A 25,329-nucleotide genomic window follows, 5' to 3' on the forward strand; every position below is an offset into this window, starting at 1 on the left:
TATGAATTATGAGATTACTCTAACTTCCCGAAAAAGGGTGTTTTTAGGGTTGCTATCTTAAGTTTAGGCAGCCGTTCTTGTCGTTATTTCTGAAGCAGCACCGAATAGATCTTTCCAAAATTCCATATGTAGGTTTTCTTTGTCCCCTGTTGGGCCTTTTTAATTTTGGAACTGAACAAAAGATAAAATGGCTGCAATGCGGTGGAATTTGACTGTGAACATCCCCTGTTGGGCCTTTTTAATTTTGGAACTGAACAAAAGATAAAATGGCTGCAATGCGGTGGAATTTGACTGTGAACATTTGTTATCACTATTTCTTTGGGTATACTTAATCGATCTTTCTCGGGATTCATAGATGTCCTTCGTAATCAATATTAGCGGTAAAGTTCAAATAATGATAATTGAACAACACACACGAAGTCATAACATCACTAACTAAGACGCTAAAATGTGTCGAAAAAGTCAGTGTGATGAATTAATGAATGTTGTAAAATACAAAATACTTACAATGTACCTGTGTACAGTCTCGGTTTCAAGAATCTCCTTTTACATATTTATTACACCCTACATGTACATACACATTTAAGTACTTCTGGATAATCGTACCCGAGAGTGTCAGACACCTTGAAAACATTGTATTTATCTTGGACATCGATCAATCTTTTTGTTCTAAAAAATCATAGGTGTGCTTATTATGGTATATACGATAACTGACGCAGTAATCTCCCTTGAATTAAATCTCTTCACCGAGGAAAGTATATCTAGTGTCAACTTCCGGTTAGCAGACAGCGAAGATAAAAAACAATGCTAAAATGGAATGAGTTCCAATTCCTAAGACACGTGTATTGATTGTGCATGGATAATAATCGCGATTTTCGATGTTTGCTTTTGTGTGATTAATTCTAGACTCTAGCATTGGAATATTATTTCGCAGGAGTGAGCTGACCACCGACCGAACAAGTCGATACTTCGGCCACGTTGACAGATTCACCGGACGAATTGTTCCGTTTTTTCCTCGGGCTCCTAACAATTATCTGCAGACTGTTCTTCGGCAACGCAATTGTTACGTGTCATACATTGTTCATTCCTTACTCCGTTGATTTAGCGTTAGAGATATCGAGAGAGAGAATTGTTTCGAGGTAAAATTTCCTAAAGAAGAAACAAAGTCATTTTTATTTTATGTGCAGTTAAGTACAGGAATTCTGAAGTGACCTACAAATAACAGAAAATATACATATATTTCGGCAGTTCTGTTTATTCGTGGTAAATGTTATCGTGTTAGATATATAAAGGTAATATAAACAGTTAACGAAACAGGAATACCTTGACAACTGGAGCTATGAGGGTGCTAAGGTACAGAAGAGGAGCAATCGTCAAGCTTGGAATTGTCACTTTGATCGCTCTTATCATTGTTCCATTTTTCTTCCTGAAACTTGATGGCAGCAAAGACACAAAATCGAAGAGAGATAAGGTAGGTTATAATACTGTTTGAACTCACTGTATTTGGTGCATTGCCATCTATGCACCTAGATATAAAGCTAGATCACATCTGGATCTCAGGAAGTTTTCTTTTTCTCAAAGGGTGGTAAATGAGTGGAACTCTCTACCAGAAGATATCGTACAGGCACCAACTTTGAACTCATTTGAAAAAATGCTTGATAAATATTGGAAAAGTGCGGAGAGAACATATAACATCTTTATTCCAACCAGAAGTGACAATATTAAAACAATGGATTGTGATAAGGCTACAGATCTGAATATAGAGGCATAATGCTTGCGTTCAGTAACTGCTAAGCTATACTAAGCTAAGCTATATACTTTGGAAATTTATATCAAAGCTTTAGATTTGAGTTTGTCGACTCCACACGACTTGCATTATGATTTAAAACTTTTCTCAGATATCATTGATTTAATTGAAAACAACTTCATCACATGAGAAATATTGTTTTAAACATTTAATTATAAATATTCATTCCTTAACTGTATAACATCTCATGACCAAGTACATTATTGAGTATTCAGTTTCACTTTGAAATATTTAAAAAATATAGCTATTTCAGATAGTTCATTGTGATTGTAATGAACATGGTTTTCACTGTATCTATATATATTTATACATGCATGCAATTAATTAATAAAATGTAAGCAACATAGTAAAAAACAATTAAACAATATTGTTTGTAACCAATTATCTCTGAGTATGTGTACATGTAAGTGTATGTGTATGTAACATGCAGGTGACATTACATATACATTGTATATAAGCTTCCTGGAGCAAATTGTTCATGGTTGTATTATAATAACTAGGGAACATGCAAGTCTGTTATTAACATAGCCCTGAGCTTGAGGCTATGTATACATAAATACATAACCTACAAGTTTTTCTTTTGCATTTTTATGCTTTATATATAGATACTCACTGGTATATGTACATGTACCTGTGACCATAATTGTCTGTATTGTGCATATTAAGGTGCAATATAATGTTAAACATGTAACATATAATGTCAGAATAGCTGTCAAGTGGATCAAGTAAATTACACAAATAATGTATTTATACAAAATAGCTTTTAGTATACAAATGTACTATGCATCTACAACATGGATCAAGGTAAAAAAATGAACTACATGTACATGTACTGGTAACAGTATACATAGGTACATCATATATATAATGAGTTAGTATACTTGGTCAAATGAAGACCATGATGTAAGCATATACACAAAGAATACCTTTGCTGGGGAAAAAATATGACAATACTGGCCAATTCATTATTTTCAGCTTGCACCTGGCTAGAAAGGTTTTTCTTTTCATCAAAGAACAATGACATTCAGAGATTTTCTAATACAATAACAATAATCAAAAGCATGTGCACTGATTAAAATATATAGTTTATGTCGTAGAATTGCAATGTTTTAAATGATGCAAGTTTCTGAGATTGACCATAAGAGTTGTAATAAAGGTAAACAAATGTCTACAATAAATATGATGGGTAAAATATAATGATATATTGTTAACGTCTGTGAGTCATTGTGCCCTTACATTGTCTACTTTCAATTTCCATGACATCTTTACGCTAATACACATACAAAATTGTTCCTTAATTGAAACTTACTTAATTTGAGATTATATAATAATTTGTTCATTCATTCATTAACGTTAATTGTATGTCTTGTCTTGAGTGGTCTCTGTCAGTTTGTTACATTTAGTACACATAACAAGCAAGAACTAAATGTTATACCAGTTAAGGTATATATCATTTGTTAGAAAATACAAATTGTGGGTTGTTTAGCTTTGAATTACTGCTGCCAGTTGATGAGATATATATTTGTTTCTGTACTTGAATGTTACATATTTATCCCAGATCTGAAAAATGAAATTGGAAACTAGGATTTATTCAAATGAAAAAATGAAGTTACGCTTGAACTTAAGATCTCTCCTAATATTTGAAAGTCATGTCCCTTTTTTCAAGTATGTCTGTAGATAGCTACTAATCTACGTAAAGTATCCATAATAGCAATGGTGATTTTTTACTCAGTCCATGAGTTCTATTGTGAAGTGATATACGACTATTGATTTCATTCATGGCTACGTTAATTGATGTTACCCAGATTACGTGTCACGTATTTATGACATTTATTCATGAAATGATAAATGAATGTCAGAATTAATTCAGTGATGTACAGTATGCTGGCGCACACTACCTCAGATTAATCATTAGCAAGGATAAGAAAATAGTCAAAGAACCTGCATGTACATATCCAGCTGTAGAAAACACAACATCAAACAAGAGGAGTGAAAGGGGCACAGAGTTTTTGTCAGAGTTTATATTGTGCTTGAAATTTTCTTGGGGGGGGGGAAGGCTGAATTATGAATCAAAAATTTATTACACACCAAACATAGATAATTACAACTCACATAACACAATAAGCATCGACAGCAACATACACCTACTAATGAACAGCTTTAGAGGTGTAAAGCCAATGCTGTTCTTCTCATAAAGATAGTGTATGTTCTGTTATCCCTTACTTGGATACCTCCAGGTATGCAGGGTGATTGTAGAATTGTAGGAAATAAAAAGATGTATTCCTTTGACATATGACCAAAAGTAAGACATACTTAAATCATTTGAATTCAAAATTATTTCCAACGTAATGTTTTTTTTTTCTTAAAGTAATAATGCGTCGTGAATTTGGGTCATGTTTCAATATTATATGTTGAAATCATGTATCTTAAATGCAGCATCGTAACTGAGATTTGATTTGTATAGTTAGCAAAAATAAAAAGGGCCCTCGGACAATGTCAGGAACATACATAATGTATACATTTATATGAAAGGATCTGGCTCAACATTCATTATCACACAATAATTGATTTTCTTCTGTAGATTATAGAAGAGCTTTAAACATATACTGTAAAGGAAATATTCTTTAAGTATTTTGGGAGTATGTGGATGACTTTAAACTTCATTTTCAACTTTTAATTTGATTTGTCTGCTAAGATGAGTTATGGTGTAATTATGATACATATGTGTATGTAATACATTCTGACTCAATTAAGTCACCTACATATCAGAATGAAATTTTATTGGTAATTAAGGAATTATAAACAAAACTTACGATGTCAACTCATGTTGATATCTATACATATATACATGTCTTATCGACAAACCAACACTGTATACATTTACTATGCACACCGGTATATGTCAATATATGTCAACATAAATATAACCTTATGTAGTAAAATAACAGTTAATTATCATAACACCTTCATTTCCTGTAGATATATGAAGTATTATATATTTTACCTGTGATGTATTAGATGCTGTCATATTATCTTTACACCGAGTTCTGCTGACAGATCTGAGATGATCCTGATATGCTTTTAACACTACACTTGTTATATTGCTTATACATGTGTATTTCCCATTCTGTTTAATATATCGCTTCTGATTAATTAGCATATACTAGTGTCAGGAATTTTTTTAGGATATTTTAATGGTGAGTCTTGAGCACCTTTTACAAAATTTTAGTTACCAAGAAAAGATAGTGGTTTTCAAAATTTTGTCCCATTGGAAAAGCATGAGTCCAGGAAACAAATATTTGAGTCCCAAAAATTGCTGTATCATTATGATGCTTACATAATGGTTGCAGATCAGAATGAATTTTTTTTTATCGTTTTTTTTTTTGTTCTTTTGATTTATTGGCATCAGCGATGCTTTTAATGCCATTGAAGAATGATGTTTTTGCTAAACTACTCTATACAATACATAGCCCCTTAAGATTTCTCTGTTATTTACTAATGATGTTGTTTGATAGGTTTTAGATAACTTGGCTTTGATCAAAGTTTCAATTTTCACACATTTGTGTTTCTAGCTCGCCAAGGACTCTCATCACGGCCAGAAAGTCCCTAAAGCCCCAGATGCTGCTGATGGACCGGGAGATGAGGTTGGGGCTGGGGAAGTTCCTAAAAATGTTGTAGACAACCCGGTTGAGTCTAATAATGCACAAGAGGAAGTACAGGTGGAGGTGGCTCACAAATTTGGCCCCTCACAACGCCTCACTCCTGGCCAGTTAGGCAACTTTGAGCCAAGAAACTACCCCTCAAGGAATGGACCAGGTAAAATAGTTGTTGTTCTAAGATCATGATCAATTATCAGGTTATTCATTTTGGGGGGGGGGGTTGCTTGTTTTTATTAATCAATATTGAAAAAGAAGAAGAAGAAGAAAACAGTAGGATCACTGCTGATGTTTGACATTTCATTACTTATTCATTTTCCTCTGTTATCTTGAAGTCACTCTGTATAGTTTGAATTAGATTGGTGGAGAGGTGATGGGGGTCTCATGCAGATATCACCTACATACATGCATTTTCATGACAATATTTCCCTATGGTTGAATGTAAAGATCCTTAACATAGTAGATATATTTAAGATGGAGAGCTATTACAACCAGATTGTCTAATCTAGAGTACAAGTTAGTTGTTACATTGTGTGTGTGTTAAAATGATTGACTGTTTCCCTGATTGATTGTATAAGGTGAGAATGGCCAGGCAGTGTACACCAAGATGGAGGAGAGGACTCGAGCAGACGCCTCCACCAGGGAGTTTGGCTTCAACATGGTCAACAGTGATAAGATAGCCATGGACAGAACCATACCAGACACCAGACTTGATGAGTAAGTAATGTTATAAAAGCCGTCAGAAGGCTATCTTTTTCTTATCTCGTAAATAATGGATAAACAAATGCCAGACAGGTTCAGGATAGAGGCTACCAAAAGCTGGAGGACACATTCTTTAGAACAACACTTTCAGAAAAAAAAAGAAAATTTGTGATGAAATTCAAAGTAAAAAAAAAATCTATAATCAGAATTTAAAATGAAAAATACCATTGCCAAAATTGATAAAAATTTTAAGAAGTCACTGTAGGGGAGTAATTACATTACAGAGTTAGAATTTATCATTTTACATTTAAATATATCTGTTTTAATATTTAGGTGTAAGTACTGGCAGTATCCAGAGGACCTACCTACTGCCAGTGTAATCTTAGTGTTTCACAATGAAGGCTGGTCTACTCTCATGAGGACAGTACACAGCATCATCAACATGTCTCCCGCTCACCTTCTGAAAGAGGTTGTCATGGTAGATGATTACAGTTCCAAAGGTATGACACATTTACAGTAATCCAGGTCACACGTAAATCAGTCAGGTCATGGCCAGTGGGTCACTTATGAATCAGATCATAGTCCAGTCATATGTAAATCAGTAAGGTCATGTAGCTAGCAAGGTCACATGTGAACCAGTCAAGTCTTAGTCAGGTTGCATGCAAACCTGTATTGTCATGACCAGGTCATGTGTAAATCAGTCAGGTCACAGGTGTAAGTGCAGAATGTGTATCGGCTTGGTTATATCCAGATCATATGTTTCTGTAAACTGTAAAAAAGAGAATCATATAAAGGTCAAAAGTAGACCAAGAGGAAGCTTGAAGGAAAAGTTTACTTGCCGAAAAAATTATCTAATATATTGTATTTGCCTAAGTAATATATTGTTCAACAAGGAAACAAGTTGACAGCTTTGTTATGTTAATCAGTACTAGCCATTCTATAAAATGCTATAAGATCATGGCACTGCTGTCATCATGTTTTTTCATATATGAATAATTATATACTCGTTTACATGTGTATGTACCTTTTGATTGATGAGTGAAAGTTTTCAAATTGCATGCATTTCACATGCATAAATAAACAATATGAAATAATTGTTTAACAAATAAGAAATAATTTTTGTGAGAGTTGTAATTGAGCTTTTTATTAATATGAACCAGATCACCTAAAAGGGAGGCTGGAGGAGTACATTAAACAGTTCAATGGTAAGGTAAAGCTGTACAGGAATACAGAACGTCTTGGACTGATTGGTACGAGGACTCGAGGAGCTGAATTATCCACTGGTGAAGTCATTGTCTTCTTGGATGCCCATTGTGAATGTAACAAGAATTGGTTACCTCCCCTTCTAGCACGGATTCGCTATGACAGGTATAATGTGTTTTATCAACTGTCTTTGATTGTTGTCAATGTTTTCACTCTTAGATCATTGCTGATGGTATTTCAGTTTAATTGCATCGATTTGTACGGTGTTTGTAAGAGTTCCTGTTAGATATAAAATTGCATTAGCTCTATACTTACAAGACATCAGGTAGGAGTGTTCTCACCATTAACCAGCTTCACAACTCCTACCTGATATCTCGATATTGTAACTGCTGAGTGACTCCCTTCTTACCTTGTGGAATCCATTTTCCAGCTATTTACTATCTACCGGTATGTACTCTACCTATTTACTGTACTGACATCAGCTCTTTTCCACATTTTCAGCTCTATACTAAGCTGTAGAGCTATTCTTGCAACAAATTCAGAAGTGTTTTGTTCAGTTTTTCATGTTTAAATCTTTGGTACAATGTACATAGATTTGGTACCAACATACTTCAAAGAGAACATACAAAAAAAGATAATGTACTACTGTTAATATAAAAAAAAATTGTAATTTTGAATTTCAACACTTGAGTGTCGAACGCTTGTGTTTTGAGAGTATCATCAAAGCTGTGCCCAATGCTGATGGTGGTGTTATATGATACACATTTGTGTATTGACAGGACCGTCTCAGCTGTACCCATTATTGATGGTGTTTTTATATGTTACACAGCTGTACCCATTGTAGATTGTGGTGTTATATGTTACACAGCTGTACCCATTGTAGATGGTGTTTTTATATGTTACACAGCTGTACCCTTTGTTGATGGTGTTTTTATATGTTACACAGCTGTGCCCTTTGTTGATGGTGTTTTATATGTTACACACAGTTTTTTACACACTTGTGTGCAGAACCATCATGGCTGTACCCTTATGTACACAGCTGTACCCTTTGTTGATGGTGGTGTTATATGTTACACACTTGTGTATTGACAGAACCATCATGGCTGTACCCTTTGTTGATGGTGGTGTTATATGTTACACAATTCTGTATTGACAGAACCATCATGGCCGTGCCCATTGTAGATGGTATTGACTGGGACAACTTCCGCTACCACCCAGTATACGGAGAAGCTCACCACCGGGGAATCTTTGAATGGGGCTTCCTGTACAAAGAGAGTACAGTACCTAAAAAAGAACTTAGTCGGCGACAACATAACAGTGAACCATACAGGTAAACAAGTGACCTATATGTATAAGTACTAACACGAGTAAACAAGAACCATACAGTTAATTTTATAACTGATATTGAAGTCTTATCACATTTTCACTATTTAACACCTGTAAACATAAACCATCTTTACTCCATGTGCTTAACCTATATCGATATTACAGGGAGATAACTTATCTCTTTATGTCATGTTTATGAACATTAGAAACTTCCCAGTTCAGTCATTCATCAAACTTTTTACTATTCAACAAATTATGCTTAATTTTTATTTTCACTTTTCTTTTCAAGAAAAAAGCATTTTAATGCAGTAGTTCTCGTTAAAGTTTTTTATTAAGATTTTTAGATATTTTTATTATGACATGTATATTGTTTAGGTCACCAACCCATGCTGGAGGACTTTTTGCCATGGACAGAAAGTATTTTTTTGAAATGGGAGCTTATGATGAAGGTTTAAAGATATGGGGCGGTGAAAATTTCGAACTCTCATTTAAGGTATACAAATTCTTTCTTTTGATTCAAAAGATAATTTTGATTATCATTGACCTACTGGTAACTGAGTTTGTGTAGGATAGCTTTATATAATGGATTGTGAAAGGATATTATTAAATTTGTGCTCAAATGTGTTAAATAAAGAAACAGATAATTCAGGATTTTCTTATAACTGTTATATTATATAAATTTAATAATTTTATAAATTGAAAATGAAACTGTTTTAAAAAAACAAATAAGAAATGATTTGATTGATAGATATTTTCTTATTACATGTATATGCACATGTTACAGTTATAGACTGTAATACATATTGTTCACATGTATATTGATTATATTACTTATAATATACATATAATATTTATTATGCACCTGTTACAATGATACTAAATCTGTTGATGCTGACTGTAGCTGTGGCAGTGTGGAGGTAGTATAGAATGGGTACCTTGTTCCCGTGTCGGCCATGTATACAGAAATCACATGCCATATGGCTTTGGAAAGCTAGACGTTAAAATACCTGTCATATCATTGGTGAGTATGACTGAGAGTGAAATTTTTGACATAGAAATATTTAAGGTAAAAATACATTTCTAGCCAACTTTAAAGGGGAGGGTGAACTTGTAAAGTTAAAAAAAAAATGGCATTGCAATTTGATTTTAATAGGTTGATAAATTGCTTGTAAATTTTATTTTTAGATAAAACAATATATAAATGTATGTTTAGATACTATTGGAGTCAGTACACTCAAAGAGGACAGGATACACATACCATGTAGGATTGCTCCTGCATGGAAATTCTATGTGTATACATGTATATGAATAAACATGTTATGATAGGTATATGAACTACTTATTCCAGAACTATATGCGTGTGGTGGAAGTTTGGCTTGATGACGAACACAAGGAGTTTTTCTACACCAGGGAGCCCAGTGTTCGTGGTTACCCTGTAGGAGACATTAGTAAACAACTCAAATTTAAAAAGGATCACAATTGTAAAAGTTTCAAATGGTTCATGGAGGAGGTAGCCTATGAGGTTTATGACAGATTTCCTAAACTTCCTCCAAACAAGGCCTGGGGTGAGGTAGGTCTGTAGATAATCTGGTTTGGTTTTAATTAAGGAAAGTATATCAATCATATTTCTGAAGTATTGAGTACCAAAATATTCATGTCAATTCTGAAAACGTTTTTTTATAAAAATGTTTTTAAAAATCCTGCTGATTTATAATGGTACAGTCTTTGTAACAATGCTTTATGTAGCAGCATAAAAAAACTTTAAATTGAATATTGTAATAGCTACCAATCTGAGGCTATATTTTAATTAGTAAGCATGTCAGACTCATTCTAAACAACAATATTAAACGATGACATTCAACAAAAAATTAAACAATAAGATGGACAAAAAATGAAGAAAGAGCTGTTCAATAACATTTGTATGATATCAAGTAAAAATTAAGCAATTCACCTGCTTGTAATTGTAACCACTTTATCTATGTACATGAAACCTCCTGGACTTTACTTTACAATATCGTAAAAAGTCTATAAGCTGGTTCTTCAAGATTAAATTCAGTAATAGTGGTTACATACAGATTTGCTTTTCTTGTCTGTTTTCAGGTGAAGGAGAAGCATGGAATGCGTTGCCTAGATACGATGGGACAGCAAGTTGGCGGTGGTGCTATGGGTATCAGCGGATGTCATCACTTCGGTGGTAACCAGGTACAGTGGATGGGTACAGTTGTCTCCCCTGATCTGTGTTTGGTACATTCTGTGGCCGTTTAGCTCAAATCAGACTGACAAGCAATATATGTCCCACTTTTTTTCCCCATCAGTCTTTCAGACAGTCACACAGCTGTAAATTCATATTCTTCATGTTTCACTATGGGCAGGTAACTGTCTTCTACTGAAGTTGTTTACAGAGAAATTTCAAAAGGTGAAACAAAAATGATAATTCAACAGTACTTTTTCCACACATGGAACACTCATATCTAAACCTTGGTTAATTTCAATGCAACCACTGTGGCATCTGACATATTTTAAAAATGTTTCATTATTCAGTAAATGAAGAAAAAATATTTCAGCTTCAATTTATGTACCCAGAAATTAATTTCTCATAAGGTTTGTTGCTTCTAAATGAGATGTAAATTTATAATATCTGCAACATGATTTCCCATAACTTGTCGGTGAAAACCGAATCTCAGTTTCACAAACATTCATTAGTTTAATAAGCCATGCACTATGGGGTTAAGGACTTTTCAGTGATAGAATTTTTCCTCAATCTCTAGAATGCTTCTCTTTCGAGAATTTTGGGAATTGTTCTTGAGATTGGTTGTTAGAGTGAACTTTGTAATGGATATACAGCTGTTTTAATTATGATGACAGTCTGAAAGGCTGTGATACAAAACAAAAATGGATTTACTTTGAGCATGACTGTGGCATTCGTCTGAACTTGCATGGCATTGGTATTATCAGATAAATATTTCATCTAAGTTGTTCTTATTATTTTCATCCCTTTGTGAAATTTGAATTTCTTTCGGTTTTTTTTTTTAAATATTTTAATATGGAATGATTCTAAACATGGAATGATATTCTAATCAAGGAATGAAATTACTAATTACAAAAAAACAAGTGTGATAGATATTAATATTTGACGTGCATGAAAACTCTGGTAACTCCCCTGCCCTTTCTAAAGGCAGGAAAATGAAATCACACAATGGCAGCAACACATTGTGAAACTTATTACAATTATGTGTATCTTTTGACACTTTTTGATGATACTTTTCAAGTGGTATTCAGGTGCATAGCCAAACAATTTTAATGTGTTGTACACTGACAACTGGTAGCAGAAGCCCCCTGATCAGGGTCCAAGACCAAAACCCTAAAAGATTGAAAGAAGTTGGAATAAATGAGCAAATCATTTCTTTCCTTTTGTGATGATGTGTCCACAGCTGTGTAATTGCATAAAAACACGCCTGGTATTAAATCAAGTGAAATCAACTCGAACTCAGAAAAAAATTGTGCGGTACAAACTGCATGTATTACGTACCTAACAAATTAAATTATGATACTTTTCTATATATAGACATCTTTGAAGGTCATGTTTAAATTTAACATTACAATTCTGATCACTTTCCATTTGTGTTTAGAACTGTTCTCCGTTTACGCTTGCGTTTACCTCCGTTTGCATTTACCAAGAACAACTAAATATTGAACCGTATCCCGATGCAACACGTATGTTGTCCATATTTGTGAGAAAAAATGTCTAGAAAGAACACACACAAAAATTGACAATAAATTAGTGTCTGGATACATTCACACACGAATCCTCAGGCAGGGAAAAACAAAAAAAAAACTCCGTCATGACAGGATCATTAATGTAAATGAGGATGAAAGCAACAATATTCACCTAATGATACATTACATTGTGCATTAACATCACATCTGTCGATGGATTGAAACATCTGTTTGCAAACATTCAGAATTCCAAATCTTACTATCAAGATTTAAACACCAGTAATTTAATATATTAGGTTTTGAAAAGCATCACAATAACATATCAGTATCAGTGTTTATTCCGTGTTTTTAAGTTATTTGATAGTCAATACATCAAATATTCAACACATTTTTATTGTTCCAGTAATAAAGAATTACCTTATTAAATTCTTACTTCAATTCTTTTAAGACCTTAACCAATTTTTTAGTATAAATGCTGCATGCAGTTGTATATTGTATTGTATTGTGTGTATTTTCAGAGAGATAACCTTAGACTTTCTGCCATTTCTCTAATATGCAAAAGGTAGAAATACATTATTGCCAAAGAGGTTGATAAGATATTTTTGATTCAAGATTTAGGTATAGGTTCTTTACTCCTTACTTATGTAAACTTATCGTAATTATTTTTTCTAGATCTGACGTTTAATTATTGTTTCTTTCGCATTGCAATAAGAATTTTAATTAACAAGGTTTACTAGCCAGTGTAGTTATAGCATATTTGTGATGGGAAATATCCTATGCAGAGCTATTTGTTAAATTAACATCTGTTGTATTTATATTTTGTCAGTATCTCAATATAGAAACGTGTGTTGTGCTATTCAGTAAGCAAATTATTATAAGCATTGAAAAGTATCTTTGTGTTTTAATCCGTCTATCAAAAAATGATTAGCAGTTAAATGACCTGACAATAGATGAAATCAAATGACACGAGTCATGTGAGGGGAGTTGTCTGCATACAGACAATTTTTTCAATTTAGAAATTCTTCCTTGTGCCCAGTCATACAATGTAACAGTATACTGAACTGTAGTAATTACTGGTATGTATCTAATTTAAACCACCATGATATCAATTAATGAGTGGCATTGTGGCCTTTTTTTGTGCTCACTGGAAGATACTATAGAAGTATTAAACCCCATGTAGTACTTTTCTTTTTAATACATTTTCGCTCAGATCTGCAAGTTGCACATGAGGATTTTCCCCACAGATAATTCATATTTTCACCTCATTGGTACCACTTCAACACCTATATGTATCATTCCTATGAATAAAAAGTCTACACACAAGACAACAACAGCAAAAAGCTAACTGTCGATATTCGCACATTTTATACAACAAGAGCGAGTTTATTGAGACACACCTATTTTTATGACTATGCATAATTTGCACACATGTAAATGGTAACAATGCGGATTGATGTTTGACATCACAAGGGCCTTTTATCGATAATCTCGCTGTAGCTTTGAACCAATTATCAGAATCGCCTTTTTTACTCTCAAGTTAAAATAAAAATTAATTAGACCTGTATTCAGTTATTAATCCAGTGAAATACAATGGTACAAGCACAGAATAGTTATGCTTGCCTGAACAGCTAGTTTTAGAACCGCAACCTGATTAGAGAGTTCAATCTTTGTCCACTGCATGTGTAGGCTATAAAAATGCTTGATCATGCATGTAAAGGACAAAAAACAACAAGAATTGAGCTTTTATATATAAAGTCCTTGTTGCATTCATATATTTATATATTTTAAGTGGTAAGATCATAACGGATTGTAATGAAACTAATATGAAGGTTTGGATTATGAACTTGTAAGTGATGTAGTTTAAATGTCAGTATGTGGGTCAAAGTGTAGACAAGTTTACAGATAGTTACAGTATTCTCTTAAATTATGGATTTTTAAACCCTTGATTATATAATGTGGAGGATCACAGTCAGATTCAAAAATAATTTCTAACGATATCAACAGGTAAGATTGCATTTGAAATAATAGAAAAAATAATATATGTCTGTAATTTCAGGAAATGCTGAATTCTCATTTTCTTTATATTTCATCATTCTCCATACATAATGAAAAACAATTTTCTTGAAAATATTTCACATTTACAATGTTGGTGATCTCTCTATGCCAGCAGGTATATCTGTTACTTGATGCATTGTGAGTTTTTTCTGAGATGTGGCACATTTAGACTAATTACTGCATTGGGTTATGGATGGTTTGTGACAGCTTGTGTTAAACACATGCACAGCTGTACTGTATTTCCTAGTCTCTCATGGATGTATGTGTTTTGTCCAGATCTGATCACTATTGGTTTCCTACACAATTTTGAACTGAATATCTCCTTACAAAGTAATAATGGGATATAATACTGCAAAGAAAGGACAATATTGTATTTAATTAGTGACTTAAGTTGAGACCTGTAGGGCTCCTGCGATAACCTGATATACAGGTAAATAAAAAATATAAACATCAAACAAAAAAAATCAAATAAATGAAAATAAATAAATCTATGGATCTTTATTGATATGGAAATCAAAGGAATTTAATTTCGATTTCAGTGTCTGTTTGGTCTCGTGATTAATCAAGATATATATCAGTTATTACAAACTCAGATTTATCCTTCTGTCCATGTTGTCACAGCTTTTAAATTGTCTGCTTTGACATAAATGACAGGGCATTTGACAGCTATTAATATCAATATCATCATTTTTACATTTCATGTACACATTGATTGAAATGAGAAATAATATTACTGCACCAGAACTAACACTTGTAGAGGCATGTAAATAATACATGTTTTACCATGTACGTAATACATGTTTTACCATGTACATAATACATGCTTTACCATGTACATAATACGGTACATAATACGGGTTTTACCATGTAAATGATACGTGCTTTACCATGTACATAATACGGGTTTTACCATGTACATAATACGGGTTTTACCATGTACATAATACATGTTTTACCTTGTACATAATACGTGCTTTACCATGTACATAATACGGGTTTTACTATGTACATAATACGGGTTTTACTATGTACATAATACTTGTTTTACCATGTACATACTGATTATTTTTTTCTACTTAAAAAAACCGTAGTTTTCTCCTTGATGACAAGATGTTATATTCTTAATATTCATCGCTGAGTTAAAAAAAAGACGACTATCTATGTATATATGCATATTACTCCTAGCAAAACATTATACAAGAGGTGCATGAATGTAACCACGCAGTCCTATGTGTATATACGTGCATAGCGTTCTTCCGAACTGTCAGTGCTATTATACCGAAATCCAGCTCTGTATTCATATACATGGTTAGTTGGTCAATCACTTCTCTATCATATTTCATTTTGAATTTTTTCCGTTTTGCGTGAAACATTATCATCAATCGTTCAGCATTTAGCATTTGCATTTTCCGTTTATCCGACTGTTACGCGTTTGCGTTTGCCCAATCAAACTGTTATTGCCTCTGATATTGATTTATTTTTTCTAATTCAATAGATAGAATTATACTAGTGTAAATGTAAGGTGCTTTCATAAAGGGCATTTTGTTTTATTTATGTAAATAAAAGGTTATTGATTAAATTAGTTACTTACCAACTTAATAATATTCAATTAATTATAAAGAAAGGTTTATTTGTATTACTTAATCAATAATAGTACATATTACATTAAAAGTGAAACATTGTTAATTTGCTGTCAAAACCAACAACATACCAACGTACCTTGAATATCTAGAATGTGACACTGTCCATCTTTTCTGGTGATACAAATGCCAAATGCCACAGATACATGTTCTGCTGCCAGTTTGATAGCTGTATTTTGTCACGTTTGTACCCAACACAGTCAGGGATTGACAGGTAACATCCAGCTTACCTGGCTGTCACAGTAGTGGTTACCTTCTGCTTAACTATAATTATGTATTGTCTTGTTATGTTTTTGTTATTTTGTTATGAAATTGATTTCGAGCATGAATGTAAGATTTGCCTGTTAGTAGTTGACAAATTTTCAGGTACAGTTTTAAGATCATTGTCATACCTGACACAGGTAAGTATATCTTCGGTAGGTATGTAAATACTTTGATGATGGACATAGTGTTGCATGTTACATATAGAGACTGTTGATTATATCATATTGTCAAATTATTACCGGAATAATTTTACGAGATGAAATAATTGTTTTGTGGTTTATATTTGTATCGTAGACAAATGGGCATCTCCTAATTTTAAAAAACAAAAAAGGGGAAAAAAAGCAGAAGAAATATTTAAAATGTATGATAGAAAAAAATTGTTAGCTCTACCTGAGGAGATTTTTTTTTTACAATTCAACTTCTATTTCATCATTTTTATGAGAAAATTGATTGAATGAAGAGGTGTTAAGGTTAATAAATTCTTCTTGATCATGTTGTAAATTACTGTGGTGTTGGTAAACATATCATGTCTTTTTAATTACACTGCCTGATACCTGACCACTCAATCAACATTATACAGCATCAAGTATGTATACAAGTTATCTCCCTTGTGTGTCATCTGGCATAAAGGACTTGTGGATCAAAGATTAGGAAAACTCTAGCTAGTGAGGTTGAGGCTAATTTTGTTTTTTTATTTACTTTTCTTTCTTTGTCAGTGGTTAAATTTTCTGTTAGGTAATGCATGAATTGACAGGAGCAACACTTTCCAAAATTATGATATTTGTTGATAAATGTATTAAATGTCCCATAATGTAAGACTGAAAGATGATGCCTTTTATTAATGGTCTTTTATCAAGAGATATTGGTGGGATTTCAAATGTCACATTGGTGTCAAGGCCATGTGATGAAAAGTCATGAAGGTCAAATATGATAGATAGAAATATAGAAATTTTTTTTTAAATCACATAATGATAATGTGGATCAGTTTTTTCTGGATGAATTCATTTTTGTTCCTTAGGTCACGATCAGATTATTGAAATATAAATGTCAGTGTTTGGGATTTTTATCTCAATATTTATAAGGATATTCCCAGAATTAAGGTCATTGTTAAAATCACAAAGGTCAGGCACTGGGTACATATCTCTTGATATTGTCATATATACCTGTATTAAGGCTCCAATAAAGGTGTCATATTCGATGCAGGTTGGAGATTAAAGCAAGTCTAATGGAGATGCTATATACTCCTCCACTTAAACATTGGATTATAGCATAATTATCAGGATTCAGGATTTCAACATAGCATAGGAGAACAATTGATCATTTATAATTTATTCAAGTGACCTCAGATGTTTGGTTTCGAAATTTTCTCAGGAACCTTGATCTTGTCATTTAAGCTTCAGATCAAGTCTTTTGACAAAGATTTCTCAGACTTGTGAAACTTGCAGACCTGTGTGTCATGTTGGTATGTTTGCTGCTGAAGTTTCCACTCAAAATTTGAAAATTTTGTTAAAGTTTGGATACCTAATGTGAGATGTATAACATTGAGCTAGGATCCTGATATCTATTGATTACAACATGTAATTACTGCACTTTATTCTGCCATTCTTGACTTTTGGAGATTTTTCCTCCACTGGGTTTTGCTTTCAGTCAGTACATTCTGCCTTCTCTGTATTAGACTTGGTTGTAGTGGTCACTGGTGTGTCATTGTTATCTTCTTAGAACAGATATTAGCCTTGCAATAAATTACATGGTCATATTTTTCTGTTTAAATCAATAGAATCTCTCATAGAGGCTTAAACTTTGGACTTGTATCATTTTAAGGTATTTTTTTTGAAGATAGAAGTTTAATAAGCTTATTCTAGATATTATTTCAATGCTATGGTGCCTTTTCTATGTAGTTTTTACATAGTGCTTCCACATTAGTGACTGTAATATATATATTCCCATTGTTTCTCTTTACTTTGATAAACTTAGGTGTACATGTTTTATCGAACTGAATTAAATTGAACAAGGAGTTATTTTTGTAACAATTTTAAGTGCAAATATAAGTTACTTTAACAAAATGGATGAGTTGCCATATATGTGATAGGATTTCTGCAATTTTTAAGGTGGCAAATTTTGCCACATTGTTAGTGCTTCAGCTGTCCATGTAGATGGTAGAGTTTCATTTCTTAAGTTAAGTTGTTGCAACAAGAAATTTCTACAGCTGATCTTGCAAAACATATGCATGTACATTGCTTTGAAACCTGACTCTCAATCTTGACAAAGTATTAATTTATAAGAAAAGACATGATAAATGTATGAAAAACATCAACGTTGCCAGGAACCAATGTACTGAAGTGTCAGTGTCGAGTGTTGGACTAAGGTAAGCATACTGACGGTACAACTATTGATATTATAGATGTTCCGAATAAACACCAAGGGCCAGATGGGAGTTGGTGAACGCTGTATTGAGGCTCCAAATGGCAGTACCCTACACATGCATTTCTGTGAAACACAGCCAACAGGACCATGGCAGCTAGATCTTGTAAGTCGGCTGTCTCTGTGCGATAATGAGCAGATTTATGGTCCCAGTCTTTCACAAGGCATTGTAAAGAATTTATATTAAATGAACCTGAGTGACTTCCCTTCCATAATACTGCAACATATCAGGAGCCCCAACATATAATTGTTACTCAGCCCAATGCAATGTTTGTTGTTGGGGAATCACAGGTGTGCTGTCCATCTGCCCTAGAGTTTCCAGAGGTGATCTTAGAAATCATTAATCATTACTTCATTAAGTATCATCTTAAAATCCATTTTTTTTTTCTTTTCCTTTCTCTTTTGCCCAATTAAACAGCCATGGTCAAATCTACACCCTCTTCAACATCTCCTGTGCTGGAGATCAGAATGAGATCTGACATGTCCTTTTTGTTTCTGATAAAAATATCATTTTTAATTAGAGTAAACCTGTTATATTTGCACAATGTATCAAAAAAGTAATCATTCCAATGATAACGTACACCGACTTCTCATGCTAATTCTTACCAACCAATTAAAGGTTTACATCTTTTGAAAGATGATTATCGAAAATGGGAAGATCTCTCTAAATCCTCTGTTTCAAATACTGGAACGTGTAAATAAGTTGACATTGTCAATAGTGCAGTGTTATCACACATGAATAACCCCTGATCAAACAATTTTAGTGGATATAGATACGATGTTACAGATAAAACTTTGGCACTTTACTTTATAGTAGAAGAATCACTCATACATGTAGTCTAAAAATGTATGATGTCAAATGAAAAGGTAAATAACAATAAATGCCCTTTATAACAGTAATCAGGTTTTTTCATTAACATTCTACTGTTTGGTCAAAAGATTTTCAAGCTTAACCCTAATGTCAGATATGAAACCCTGTTGTCAGATATGAAACCCTATTGTCAGATATGAAAAAAATATCATTAGCCATTTTCATGTCTCCACTCTCCATTGTCAAACCTACCTCCCATCTTTGGTATGGGTGAATGCATGAAGCTCACACCAAGCTTCAGTTAACAGAAAAATGTCATGGTTTGTAGTATAGTATAGTATAATACTCTCTTTCTTCAGACGACGGGTGTGATCCGCCATGATCGCCATGAGAAATGCCTCGAGGCTGGCAGTGGAAATAAGGTGACTTTGGAGCCATGTGACCCATCTAATGACAATCAGAAATGGGTTGTCAACGAGATCCGACAGTGGAAGTGATCCCTGTAATCTCCATAATCTCCTACACTTACTGAAGTTAGAAGTATTCATCTCATTAATATTTTATCATATTTTGCTCAATACCCATGTACATGAATGATATTTAAGGATCTGAGAATTCATTATAAGATCAGAACTCGCCTGTTTGTTAGAATTTATCCGATATAATATTATATTAATTAAAAAACAATAGATGTTACTATAGATAAAGTTGTTTTAAATGTATAATGGAGAAATCAGAAAGTTATGGTAGAATCTAAATCATTTTGACATACTTATCTAGTGAGTACAAGATTTATTTAAGAAACTGGGAAACTTTCAGTGTATGAACCTGAAGAAGAACTCATTCCTTGATAATTACTTTGCTATGATTGTGTGCTGCAATCAAGGTGGTATTCATGTATGCCAATGTTTTTAAAATCAATCTTGACCATTTCTGTTCTTATGAAGATCATCTAATTATACAATGTATTCTAATTTTTTTAAGGTCAGTAAAAAGCCAAACCTATCAGCAAATATATTACAAGCTATAGTAATTGTTTTTAAACAAATTTATGTATTTTAAAAAAAAAGAATAGGGAAATATTAAAGAAATAAGTCTGTTTGTGTTTGCCATGTGTACTACTTCTGTAAATTTTCAGCCCATTTTGGACAGTATATGTATAAGAAAACCCAGGATAAGAAAAACCTCAATGATAGAATCATATGAACATATACATACCTGTTTAGATGGAAAGAAAGATCTACTTATGAACATTTTTATATTTAATTCAGAGCAGATGTAAATATAATTTTGTTACAAATCATTTGGTGAACTTTACAAATACTTTTTAAGTATAATCTTGGACTTTACATCACAGTGTTGTTGATAATATATATTAAGGTTACATGTTTAAGAATGTTAACCTAATTCATGAAAGTTGATAAAAGCATCTAAATAATGTTGATATTGTAATAATTTTCAGATATGTTCGGGCCACTGTGTTGACAGGTGCCAATTTTATTTCGCATTGACATGTCAGTCGTGTCAAAGTCAACACAAATTTGGTTACAAGCTACTTCAGTTGTAAATAAGACTACAGGATTTTGTATTACACAATGAATTAAAATTATGTTTGACGGCAGTTGTACTTCAAAATACTCCTAAAAACTTTCCATAGACATTTGGTTTGTGCATATTTATATCACACATATTATCTGTCTCAAAAATCACCATTTTCCCTCAGACTGTTATCTCAAAGTTATAACACTTCTATGAAAAACACTTAGCTTTTGAAAAAAAAAAAAACGAAAAACAAAAAATAATATCAATATCTTATTGATTGGTTCATTTAATCACAAAGCAATGTTTTTATGTAAGGTATTAAATTTAAAGCAAATCCCTACAATCTCGTATACAATTAATAAATAAAGATATGTTAAATAAATATATTACACATGGATGCAGCTAGACGGTAAAAACACAATCGAAGATAAAATAATTCAACAAAATATGTCAGTTAGCATGAAAAAGAGAATATAAAAAGAAAGCTGATGATGTTTCAGCACAAAATACTATCAGACTCTGTACTTAGTTAGCAAACTTGAGATATTTTACACATTGACACAAAAACTAACAATCATCATATGACATAGTATGTGCAGAAATTGACTGGATTTTATTTTTTGAGATTTTGAAATCACATCAGTATTATCTATAATATGGTACACAGTGACTTAATGTAGTTGTATATTTATTTATAATCATCAAAACAAATACCACTTATATCCAGTATTTACGGCCGAGCAATAATTATGGGGAAATATTTCTTTATGGTATTCTTCAATGCTTTTGACATATAGCTTTTGTGTATATCAGTTAGTACTTACATTAGCAATAAATTTTTAACTGATTTGTCGTAGTAAATCTATATTTAGCTTTCCAGTTTTGTAGCTTCTGCATTATTATCTTTTAAAGTATTACTGTGTTGATGTTACAGGAAACAATTACATACTGGGATCCCAGAATTATTTAAACATCCCTTTTGATGTAGCTGTTACGTGTATAAAAACATTCCATTTCATAATTCTGCTGTTCATGATATGAACCTCACACTTGTCTCATAGATTTATTGTACTAGATAATAATTTATGCTCATTAAATTATAAATAAAGCATACACTGATAATATTTATTTTCACAAAATTTTTCATTCCCATTTTAAAGAAATTTTTTCTAAGCTTTCATTAACTTTTTAATTCTTTGAAGTGGAAAAAGGTTCAAAATTAAGGTGATTATTTTTTTTTCTTCTTCTTTAGCAAAAAAATTACTTTGCATATGTATTGCTGATTTTTACCCAACTGAAAGTAATTTTTAGCTTTAACTCCTGCAAATCAATTATCATAACTACGATTAAATAGTGTGCTTTTTATCATTTGCCTGTGCGTTAATAAATTGATTGAATTAATCATGATGGTAAATAGGATTGGTTAACTAATCTGATTACTGACTACCTGGTAACAATGTGAAAGCATTAATGAAATTAAAACAAAGTCACATAAAACTTTATAATTCAAGTAAATACTTGTAAATCTTTTAAAAAGCTATAAGTTTGTAAAGTATGTTTTAACATTGCATCTAGTCAAGTTTTATTTAAACTGTTGAGTGTTTTTTTGTATAAGACAATGTAGTGACTTAATTATATGCTCTGTCACATCTTTGTTTAATTCTAGTAAGCTTAGGGTTGTTTAGTCAGGTGACTATCTCACATATCAGTGGCAAAGTATTGTAGTTTATCGTTTATCATATGATGAAACCTTGAATATTGCTTGAATGAAGTGACGGTGCCGGTCCAGCTGAGCACAGTTATTTCTCCACAGCTATTCTATCGGAGATGTTATGTAGTTCTAGATTCAAGAAGTATATCGGTATGTAAATAACAGAAATATTTCATATTGGTATTTATATATTGTATAGTTTTTCTTAGATTGTTGTATGATTAACTGAATCCAGTATTGCCTTCTGCTTAAAACACTTATATCTCAGTGTAATTTATGATAAAAAGGAAAGGCCCTGACCTGTAACATTGTTCTGTGATTGAAGTGCTCTCAGCAGAAGGCGATAAATTACATAATATGTAAATAATGTTATATATTCATATATTGTATGTCATTTTTACTTGTATCAAACACATAGTTATTTTAAATATAGTACGTTTGATATTTTATGGAAGAAATGGCTTGTAGATCTAGGAATATTCTACAGTGTTTATATGAAATTCAATGTAACAGTTTGGGAAATGGTTTTTTGAATAATACAGCATTATTTAAATGCATCTCCTTTGATCACCTCTCTTCCCAACTCGAAAAATCACAGGCTTGATGAAGTAACTGGGACAATTTAGATAGGAAAAAGTACAATCTGTCTCTTTAAGTCATTGCTTGATAAATAGGAAATAAACAGGGTGTTGGTTTGATTAAGAGGGACACATTTTATTTTATGAATGATCATTCACTGGTAGACTATTTAAGGTCTGGATGCGATAAGTTCATATCTTACATAGTACTATTTACATAATCATTATTATTATTTACGTTACTTGTATTGTTTTAGAATTAGATGTAAATCTAGGAATCTGAAAAAATGCCTGCATACATATCTACCTATCAGATTTTTTTCTCTAGTTGAGTAGGATTTTAGAAAAAACAAGTTTATAACTGAAATGTGACCATGTGAAAGTTTTTTGCTTGATGAAGGCAAATAAAATGTAAAGTGTAATTGTAAATACAGAGTGTGAAATTCAGAATTACTATATTATAGTTGACCATGTGTAAAAGTTTTGCAAATAACAAGGATTGAATTTCTTGACCATTTATGTGGTACATAAAAAGTTGGCAACTCCATAGGTTTCCAGTAAATAAGATTAATATTAGAGGGGAATAATGTATCAATCAGTCACAAGTTAGACAGTGAAATACAGAAAGTAAAGAAGTTAGTGAAATACAGAATGTAAAGAAGTTAGACAGTGAAATATAGAAAGTTAAGAAGTTAGACAGTGAAATATAGAAAGTTAAGAAATTAGACAGTGAAGTATAGAAAGTAAAGAAGTTAGACAGTGAAATACAGAAAGTAAAGAAGTTAGACAGTGAAATACAGTTAGACAGTGAAATACAGAAAGTAAAGAAATTAGACAGTGAAATACAGAAAGTAAAGAAGTTAGACATTGAAATATAGAAAGTTAAGAAATTAGACAGTGAAATACAGAAAGTAAAGAAAATAGGCAGTGAAATATAGAAAGTAAAGAAGTGTAACTATATACAGGCAGGTCCTGTGGTGTGTACACACTAAGGACGAGAGTACAGCTGTAAGCAGACAGGTCTAGTGGTGTGTACACGCTTAGGACGAGAGTGCAGCTGTAAACAGACAGGTCTAGTGGTGTGTACACACAAAGGATGCTAGTGCAGCTGTAAACAGATAAGTCTAGTGGTGTACAAATAGAGTTAGGAAATCAACTGTTTGATGGTATACAAAATTTTACTCGTTTGTTTTGTGGGAAAAGACTCTGACAACCTTTAGTGTTAACTTGTTTTGGTATTGCAATAGCAATTGTATTCTTAATCAAAGTTTTCCATTTGATTTTATTTTCATCAGGTTTTTAGTTTGTGATGTAAAATATATTTCAGAAATCTACATTCTGGTGCTAGTGTTTAGAATATCACAACATTGTTGTATATACAAACATTTCAACAATTTTATCACATTGGATGTTTGCCTGACACAGAGTGTCGGAAAAGTTTATATTTTGTATACGACTTGTCCACTGGAGACATACTGGCCAAAAGACATTGGTTGTAGTATCAAGAGTATAAAAGGCATCAGATGTTCGGTAGATATTTCACCTGACTTTATAGGAACACTTCACTTTCATATTGAATACCTATCTTGCACTACCATGGAGTTTTACTTACTTTCATATATGCACCTTAGAATTAAAATAAAACACCTATGAAATGTAGACAATGCATTTATATTGGCTTAAATGTACTTACTTGTTTCCTACATGGTAGTAAACACAGTAAGTACTTATGGTAAGGAGGCTGTGGTTTTTAATTTATTGGTAGTTATACTCCTATGGAGATCACTCTGGCAATGGCTAGCCTGATATCTCTATTGTATACAATGTACTCAAGACGTGTGGTATGAAATCCTGCAAGGGACATTTTGAGTTTAAAATATTTGTTCTCAAAGTAAA

The 25,329-nt window shown here is 32.4% G+C and overlaps 1 protein-coding gene across 1 annotated transcript; it reads left to right on the top strand.

The window, feature by feature from the left end:
• The first annotated feature begins 1,167 nt into the window (after positions 1 to 1,167).
• On the top strand, positions 1,168 to 22,290 carry LOC132551583 (N-acetylgalactosaminyltransferase 7-like). Its single transcript, XM_060215741.1, has 12 exons — positions 1,168 to 1,471; positions 5,380 to 5,623; positions 6,042 to 6,180; positions 6,499 to 6,665; positions 7,326 to 7,533; positions 8,525 to 8,698; positions 9,070 to 9,187; positions 9,596 to 9,715; positions 10,043 to 10,264; positions 10,795 to 10,896; positions 18,772 to 18,897; positions 19,962 to 22,290. Exons 1-12 carry the CDS (start codon positions 1,340 to 1,342, stop codon positions 20,097 to 20,099), a joined length of 1,890 nt encoding a protein of 629 aa, XP_060071724.1. The 5' UTR covers positions 1,168 to 1,339; the 3' UTR covers positions 20,100 to 22,290.
• The last annotated feature ends 3,039 nt before the right edge of the window (positions 22,291 to 25,329 follow it).

The sequence above is a fragment of the Ylistrum balloti genome, unplaced genomic scaffold (genome assembly GCF_031769215.1).
Source record: "Ylistrum balloti isolate Yb309-2 unplaced genomic scaffold, AGI_CSIRO_Ybal_v1 Utg369626, whole genome shotgun sequence".
Taxonomy (NCBI): Eukaryota; Metazoa; Mollusca; class Bivalvia; order Pectinida; family Pectinidae; genus Ylistrum; species Ylistrum balloti.